This window comes from Erythrolamprus reginae, chromosome 3 (assembly GCF_031021105.1).
Source record: "Erythrolamprus reginae isolate rEryReg1 chromosome 3, rEryReg1.hap1, whole genome shotgun sequence".
Classification (NCBI taxonomy): Eukaryota; Metazoa; Chordata; class Lepidosauria; order Squamata; family Dipsadidae; genus Erythrolamprus; species Erythrolamprus reginae.
The window spans coordinates 5,056,921-5,066,053 of record NC_091952.1 but is presented as its reverse complement, the minus strand read 5'-3'; the positions used below and the strand labels follow the sequence as shown (position 1 = coordinate 5,066,053).

The following is a 9,133-nucleotide window of genomic DNA, read 5'->3' as shown; positions in this document are numbered from 1 at the left end:
AACAGAAACAGATTCAAAGTTATGATTTTTTTTTGCCCAGAAAACAATTAGCCACCACCCCAAAAAAAAAATTTTATGATCAGCATTGTTAAATTGAGTAAATGAATGCCTAAGATTTTAAAGAATATTTCGGATTTGGAGCATAAAAAAATAAGAAGTGAAAATGGTTTCAAGCAGCCGAGGGGGGGGGGAGGCCTTATTTCTGATGTTAAAAAAACAGTAAGAATCATTTTTTTCAGTTCCTTTATATTTTTCTTATATTCAGAAATGTTCAAGGTACCATTCCCACACCAACTCCAGTAAAATAGACTGCATTTTGCAAGCAAAACTGTCCATAAATTGAAAAAACTTTCACAAAAACGGGGGGGAGGCACATTTATGGGCAAAATAAACCAATAAGGATTAATTTTTTCAGTTCAATTTTCATTCCATTGTGTGAAGAAATGTTCAGACTACTTTCCAAGTGAAAAAAGCTTTCAAAAAGACCAAACATAAGCACTGCAAATGAAGAGTTTTCGGTCCGGGTCAGGGTGACCCGGGAACATAACATTAGGGAGTTTTTTTTTTTCAGCAAGAAAGAAACCTCCCACCCCCCCAAAAAAATTCTCATAGAGAGAACCCCTGAAATGATGAAAAGTCATGAAATTTCAAGTTTCAGATATGCAGGGAAAATTTTTTACAGGGTCTCAAACGTTGATTTCGGGTCTCACAGACCCGAACAGAACAGCAGGGTGCTTTAGAGCCCTCTCTAAGTAGAATTTATTTGTTTGTTTGTTCGTTTGTTCGTTTATTCGTTTATTCGTTTATTCGTTTATTCGTTTATTCGTTTATTCGTTTATTCGTTTATTCGTTTATTCGTTTATTCATTTATTCGTTTATTCGTTTATTCGTTTATTCGTTTATTCGTTTATTCGTTTATTCGTTTATTCGTTTATTCGTTTATTCGTTTATTCGTTTATTCGTTTATTCGTTTATTCGTTTATTCGTTTATTCGTTTATTCGTTTATTCGTTTATTCGTTTATTCGTTTATTCGTTTATTCGTTTATTCGTTAGAGTTGGAAGGGACCATGAGGGTCATCAAGTCCAACCCCCTGCCTAAGCAGGAACCCTATAGCATCCCAGCCAAATGGCAGTCCAATTTCCTCTTTAAAATGTCCAGAGTATTGGAGTTCACAACGTCCGCTGGAAGGTTGTTCCACTGGTTGATCGTTCTGACCGTCAGGAAGTTCTTCCTTATTTCCAGGTTGAATCTCTCCTTGGTCAGCTTCCAGCTGTTGTTCCTCGTCTAGCCCTCCGGTGCCCTAGAGAATAAAGTGATCCCCTCCTCTCTGTGGCAACCCCTCATGTACCTGTAGACTGCTACCATGTCCACTCTGGCCCTCCTTTTCTCTAGGCTATCCATGCCCAGTTCCCACAGTCTCTCTTCGTAAGTCTTGGTTTCTAGACCCCTGATCATTTTGGTTGCTCTTTTCTGCACCTTCTCCAGAGTTTCAATGTCTCTTTTGAAGTGTGATGACCAGAACTGAGCACAGTACTCCATGGGTGGTCTGACCAGGGCATAGTAGAGTGGTATTAAGACTTCCCTGGTCTTGGAGTGTATTCCCCTGTTGATGCAGCTTAGGATTGTATTGGCTTTTTTGGCTGCTGCTGCACATTGTTGGCTCATGTTTAGTTGATTATCCACCAAGACTCCGAGGTCTCTTTCGCCGTCGCTACTGCTGAGAGGGGTTTCTCCCAGGTTGTATGTGAATCAGCCTCTTGCCCCCAATACTCTGGGTCCTCATTTGACCCATGAAGGAAGGATGGAAGGCTGAGTCCACCGTGACCCTGGTGAGATTTTAACTACTGAACTTACATCTAGCAGTTAGCTGAAGTAGCTTGGAGTACTGCCCTCTAACCCCTGCACCATGGGGTCTTGGGGGGTCTTCCAATCCAACCCCCTGCTCAAGCAGGAGACCCTATAACCATGATGGTGAACATATGGCATGCGGAGCCATATCTGCTGGCATGTGAGCGATTGGCCTAGTTCAGCTCCAGATGTTTTTGGCTTGCACCAACGCTCTGGGAAGGTGTTTTTGGCCTGTGAAGGACCTTCAAAAAGGTGGGGGAAGCAGAGGGTCAAGGGGCATCATGGATGGGGGCTGGGGGCAGTGTGAGGGTTTACGTACACATGCGTGGGGGGTGGGGAGCGGGAGCATTGAATCAAGCTGTCAAAATTGGAAGCGCCATTTCCACCCCCGTCCCTGGAGGAGGCTAAAAGTGTTGGGTTTCCCACTCTAGGACATGTCTTGTGGGCACATCTCTATGGTCAGGTCGCAAATTAACTGAGTAGAGTGTCACCTTTTGATGACAAAAAGAGGGATGTATTCTGCTGACTACATAAACACAGCAGAGTAGATGGTTCCTCCCTTTTTTCCCTTTTTGGCCTTGTTGAGCCTTCTTCCACCTCCTTCTATCTGCCTGTGTGCTCCATGGCTGAGGACAGGGCCGCCATCAGAAATTTTGGGGCCCCATACAGCCTAAGTGTCTGCCCCCCCCCTGCCATTTTAAAGCTACTGCCCCCCAAATCCTGTGCCATGCCCATCACCATGGCCACACACCCTGTGCAAGCCCTCCCCCGGCCCTCTGAGGTCAAACACAGCCCTGATGTGGCCCTCAATGAAATTGAGTTTGACACCCCTGGCCTAGAGGCTAAATCCTATGACCAAGGGCTAAGAGAACAAGTATGTTTAGCTCAACAAATAGAAAACTGAGGGGGAATATAATAGTAGTTTCCCAATCCTTAAAGGGCTGCCACAGAGCAGATGGCATCTATTTATTCTCCATGCCACCTGAAGGTAGTACAAGAAGCAATGGGTGGAACCTCACCAAGAGGAAATGCAATCTGGAAATAAGGAAAAACTTGGGACTTGGCGGCATATAAATAAGTAAGTAAGTAAGTAAGTAAGTAAGTAAGTAAGTAAGTAAGTAAGTAAGTAAGTAAGTAAGTAAGTAAGTAAATAAATCCCTTCTTTTTTATTAAAAGAAATTAATAATTAAAAAAACCAAAATCCATTACCATTAAAACTAAAACAACCAGCAAAACTATTAATAAAAACAGGTGAGGGTTATTATTTAAGTGCTTTTACCATATGCTTTAAATCAAGAGTCACTTCTCTCTCTGCTTCTCTCTCTTTCCTGTCATTCTCTGCCTCAATCATTTTCTCATTTCTCTTTTTTTCTCCCCTTTTTTCTATCATTTCTCTCTATCTCTTCCTTCCACTCCTCTCTCTCTCTTTCTTCCTCTCTCTCACTCTCTTCCTTCCTCTCTCATCTCTCTCTCTCTCTCTTTCTTTCTTTCTCTCTCTCTCTTGCTTTCTTCCTCTCCCTCACTCTCTTCCTTCCTCTCTCATCTATTTCTTTCTTTCTTTCTCTCTCTTTTGCTATCTTTCTTTCTTCCTCTCTCTCACTCTCTTCCTTCCTCTCTCATCTCTCTCTTTCTTTCTTTTTCTTTCTTTCTCTCTCTTTCTCTATCTTGCTTTCTTCCTCTTTCGCACTCTCTTCCTTCTTCTCTCATCTCTCTCTCTCTTTCTTTTCCTTTCTTTCTTTCTCTCTCTTTCTCTATCTTGCTTTCTTCCTCTCTCTCACTCTCTTCCTTCCTCTCTCATCTCTTTATTTATTTATTTCTCTTTCTCTATCTCTCCCCCTTTTGCTCTCTCTCTCTTTTTCTCACTTTCCCTCTCTTGTTTTCTTTCTCTCTCTCTTGCTTTCTCTCTCTCACTCTTTCTCTCTTGTTTTCTTTCTCTCACTCTTTCTCTCTCTCGTTTCTCTCTTGCTATCTCTTTCTCTCTCCCCTCTTTCTCTCTCTCTCTCTCTCTCTCTCTCACTTTCTCTCTATCTTGCTCTGTCGCTCTCACTCTCTCTCATTCTCTGGAGGCTGGCGAAAGTGATTTTCAATGTCAGGCCCGCGCTCTCTCCATCCCCCTGCCAGCCGGCGAAGGTTTTTCTTACTTTGAATGTTCCAGGTGGGCTGGCAGGGGGATGGGGGAGCGCGCGCCGGCCCATGTACCCGACATTGAAAATTACCTTTGCTGGACCACGCTGTGAGAATGCCTGCCCCGCCTCTCCTGCAGCCCCCTTGCTGAGAGCTCGGGACAAAAGCGCTCTCAGCGAAGGTGGGAAGCGAAGGAGAAAGAGAGGTGGATCAGGCGGGCAGGCGGGCAGGGAGCAGTGGCGAGTAGCCAGGGGCGCGAGGGGGCTAGAGGCGCGGGGGGGCGGGGGGCGGCTGCGGCTCCATGCGCGCCCTTGGAAAAGGGTGCTTGGGGGGCATTTTGGGGTGCGCTGGTGCAGGCGTGCACAGCTTACAGCAGGGAATGGTGCTGGGCCCAATGACTACTGCAGGCTCCAGGGGGCCGGCACACGGTGGCAGGCCAAAACCGCCCCCCCCCCCCCATTTTTCAATTTGGCCGGGCTCCTGACGCCAGTACCAGTAATACTGGCCTATTGGCAGCCCTGGCTGAGGACACATGTGTGAGATCAATCCGAAGACATCCTCACACATGGAAGCATGCAGAAATAATTAATATGTACAAGAATATAAGCATTTATGCCTTGCATTATGTAAATGCATGAATCAACAAAATTGTAAGTAAAGATTGCAGTTTATTTCATCTTTATGAAGGAGTGGTCATTCATTACTAACAAAGGGGATTCTAAGCCATACAATTGTTATCTTGCCATGATGAATCCACTGCAACTTAAGCCAGCTGAACTCTGCTAATATTAGTAACATTAATATTAGCCGAAATACCCAACAAAGCCCAACAAAAAGTCCCATTCTGGCTTCTGCAGTAGCTGTCCATGGGGTTCTTATCTTTAAACGGATTGGAAACCCAATGAGTAGCACATCCAAGAAGCACCCTAGGAGAGGCCACGTTTAATTAGCAGAGACTTTGATTCCAACATCTTACAGCTACTGTTATTGAGGCTGGAAAAAGAGCATGAAAAAAAGAAGGATGATTAAGGGGATGGAGGGAAAAATGGGTATGTCTGCTCTAGAAACATAGAAACATAGAAGAGTGACGGCAGAAAAAGACCTCCTGGTCCATCTAGTCTGCCCTTATACTATTTTCTGTATTTTATCTTAGGATGGATATATGTTTATCCCAGGCATATTTCAATTCAGTTACTGTGGATTTATCTACGTCTGCTGGAAGTTTGTTCCAAGGATCTACTACTCTTTCAGTAAAATAATATTTTCTCATGTTGTTTTTGATCTTTCCCCCAACTAACTTCAGATTGTGTCCCCTTGTTCTTGTGTTCACTTTCCTATTAAAAACACTTCCCTCCTAGACCTTATTTAACCCTTTAACATATTTAAATGTTTCGATCCTGTCCCCCCTTTTCCTTCTGTCCTCCAGACTATACAGATTGAGTTCATTAAGTCTTTCCTGATACGTTTTATGATTAAGACCTTCCACCATTCTTGTAGCCCGTCTTTGGACCCGTTCAATTTTGTCAATATCTTTTTATAGGTGAGGTCTCCAGAACTGAACACAGTACTCCAAATGTGGTCTCACCAGCACTTTATATAGCGGGATCATAATCTCCATCTTCCTGCTTGTTATACCTCTAGCTATGCAGCCAAGCATCCTACTTGCTTTCCCTACTGCCTGACTGCACTGCTCACCCATTTTGAGACTGTCAGAAACCACTACCCCTAAATCCTTCTCTTCTGAAGTTTTTGCTAACACAGAACTGCCAATACAATACTCAGAATGAGGATTCCTTTTCCCCAAGTGCATTATTTTACATTTAGAAACATTAAACTGCAGTTTCCATTGCTTTGACCATTTATTGATGTAGTCTAGTGGAAAGAAGGATGAGGGGTGACAGGATAGAAATGCCACAATATTTGAAGGGCTCCCACCAAGAAGAGGCAGATCGACCTATTTTACAAAGTAGCAGAAAGCAGGACAAGCTTGTTCACACTCACCTTTTACACGTACCCAAGTCCCAAATCCTTCAAGCCAAATCGAAAATCCCCACGACCTTTTCGTCTCCTTCACACAGTAATAAATCCCCGCGTCTTCTGGAGTAACATTGCGGATGGAGATGGAGAAATCCGTGTCGGAACCTGGAGAACTCCTTGTTATTCTTTCATCTCGTTCATCAGTCTCATCAGTTGTGTAGATGAGCTTCAACCATTGTATTTTTGACAAGAGCCATTTCACAGCACCAGGTTGGAGGGTGTTATGCACTTCACACTCCAGGTGGAGAACGTCCCCTATTGTGACCAAAACAGACGCCTGCGGTTGCGAGAGCCATGGATCCTTGTCCTCAATACCTGAGAAAGAGGAACCCAGATTGTAGTTAAACCATAGAATCCTAGGGCTGGAGGGGACCTTGAAGGTCTTCTAGTCCAACCCCCTGCTGTAGCAGGAGACCCCGTACCATTCCAGACAAGTGATTGTAAACCTAATCCTACATAGCTTCTGCTCTGGCAATCTCACACTACTTACCAGAGCTTACAAAACTTTTGCCAGACCCATCCTTGAATACAGCTCATCTGTTTGGAAACCATATCGCATCTCGGCCATTAACACCCTCGAAAATGTCCAAAGATACTTCACCAGAAGAGCCCTTCACTCCTCCACTTGAAACAGAAGACCCTACGAGACTAGACTTTCAATCCTGGCCTAGAAAGTTTAGAACTAAGACGCCTTAAACAACATCTAAGTATTGCCCACAAGATCATATGCTGCAACGCCCTGCCTGTCGGCGACTACTTCAGCTTCAACCACAACAACACAAGAGCACACAACAGATTTAAACTTAATATTAACCGCTCCAAACTTGACTGTAAAAAATATGACTTCAGTAACCGAGTTGTCGAAGCGTGGAATTCATTACCGGACTCCATAGTGTCATCCCAAACCCCCAACACTTTACCTTAGATTATCTACGGTTGATCTATCCAGATTCCTAAGATGTCAGTAAGGGGTGAGTACAAGTGCACGGAGAGGGCCTTCTGTCCCCTGTCCTATTGCTCTCCTATATCTTTCTTCTATTCCTATATCTCTTCTTCTATTCTTTCATTGATATGTTCTATTACTATATCTTCTTTTCTATTATTTCTTAGATATATTTTACTATGAGTATCTCCTCTATAACCTTCATCAGGTATTTTACTATGTGTATATAGATATATACCCACTAAAACCCTCATTGTGTATTGGACAAAATAAAAAAATAAAAATAAATAAATAAAAATTGTCCAGTCTCTTTTTAACATTCTCCAGTGATGGAGTGCCCACAACCTCTGGTGGCAAGCTGTTCCTCTGCTTAATTGTTCCCATTATTAGGAAGTGCCACCTTGATTCCAAAGTGGCTTCTCTCCTAGAAACTCAATGAAACTTCAAAACCCCGTGAAGCACTGACAGGCACCAGTTCCTAGGTCCCCAAATCAGTGGGGCATTGAATGGCTTTGAAACAAGGCTGCTGGGGCACCAGTTGACTGGTTACACTCAATTGTAAACTATACTCCTCAATAAGACCTCAGTATTTAAAGCCTCTACTTGACAAAATCATACACTGGGACTGTAATAAACAATTATCATATTTTCTTCAGGGTTCAAATATATATGTAATTTCTAGAACCGCTAGGTTTATAGTCAGGGCTGTTCAGATGAGAATACGTTTTATAGAACATATTGGGTGGCATGCAAAGAAGATGAACTCACTTAAGAGTATTTTATATCAGTATCTTAGATTTGTTTAATATAATCCTTTGCACAAGTTATATTCTCATGTTTTACTACTCAATTTTAGCATATTATACTGCATTTTAACTTATTATTTATTCAAATTCCCTCTATTGTAGCCAATTTTATTGTATTTTAACCAGTCACAGTTTTATGACAACCGATGTGGTCCTTTTCTTTGCTTAGATATGGTCGATTGACTAATCAAATAAAGTTGATATTGAATATTGAATTGACTGGTTAGACTCAGTGCCAAATCCTTGCCTCCTCCTTCAAAGATTTTATGGTTTTTAGCTTTAAACAAATTGTAAACCCAATGAGTAGCAAATCCAAGGAGAATCCTAGGAGAGGCCACGATTAATTAGCAGAAACATTGAGTCCAACATCCTACAGTTACTGTTACTTAGGCTGGAAAAAGAGCAGAAAACAAAGCAAGAAGGATGATTAAGGCGCTGGAGGCTGAAACATATGAAGAACCGTTGAATTGGATAAGTCGCATCTAGTGAAAAGAAGGAGCGAGGGGTGACAGAATAGCAGTGCTCCAATATTCGAGGGGCTGCCACCAAGAAGTAGAAGGTTGACCTATTTTCTGAAGCACCAGAAAGCAAGACGAGAAGGAAAGGGTGGAAACTAACCAAGGAGAGAAGCAACTTGGAAGTAAGGAGAAATTTCCTGAGATTGAGAACGATTAACCAGTGGAAAAACCTGCCTTCAGAAGTTGTGAATTCTCCGACACTGGAAGTTTTAAAGAAGAGACTGGACAGCTCCTTGTCTGGAATGGTATAATTCTCCTCCTCGAGCAGGGGGCTGGACTAGGAGATCTCCAAGGTCCCCTCCAACTCTGTTATTCCCTTATTATTTTGTTCACTATCTGCCCAAAGCCTTTTGGCCTGTTCACTCACCTTCGGTACTCACTGAAGACAGGCTGGAAAGCACAATGAGAAACAGACTGGAACGGAAGATGTCAGAAGCCATTGGAAGAGCTGGTTTATTTCAAAAGGTGACAAGTCATGCTTCGGTCTCCTTAATTGTGGCATCCACACAATCAAGTGCTTCTGCGTAGTATCTGGCTGCAGATCTGCTAAAAGGGAAGTCACTACCGGAAACTGATTTCACATGAAGTCAGATGCGTTTGGGGTTGTGTTACAATTTTGGGGAAGAATACTGTGCAATATAAAGAAAGATCCAGCATAAATGGTTGATTAACCCCGAGAAGGATTTTTCAAATAAATAAATAAATAAATAAATAAATAAATGAATGAATGAATGAATAAATGAATGAATGAATGAATGAATGAATAAATAAATAAAATAAATAAATAAATAAAATAAAATAAAATAAAATAAAATAAAATAAAATAGAATAAAATAGAATAAAATAAAATAAAAT

General features: G+C 42.2%; 1 protein-coding gene across 1 annotated transcript in view; it reads right to left on the bottom strand.

Annotated features, from left to right (window-relative positions):
• The window catches only part of LOC139165563 (muscle M-line assembly protein unc-89-like), a 33,514-nt gene extending 24,681 nt beyond the window's left edge, over positions 1-8,833 (bottom strand). The window contains exons 1-2 of the mRNA XM_070748757.1: positions 8,646-8,833; positions 5,976-6,326 (exon numbers count right to left, since the gene is read on the bottom strand). Of these exons, the coding sequence (XP_070604858.1) occupies positions 5,976-6,326; positions 8,646-8,718 (424 nt within the window). The 5' untranslated portion in view covers positions 8,719-8,833. The remainder of the gene's footprint in view (positions 1-5,975; positions 6,327-8,645) is intronic.
• Between the last annotated feature and the right edge of the window lie 300 nt (positions 8,834-9,133).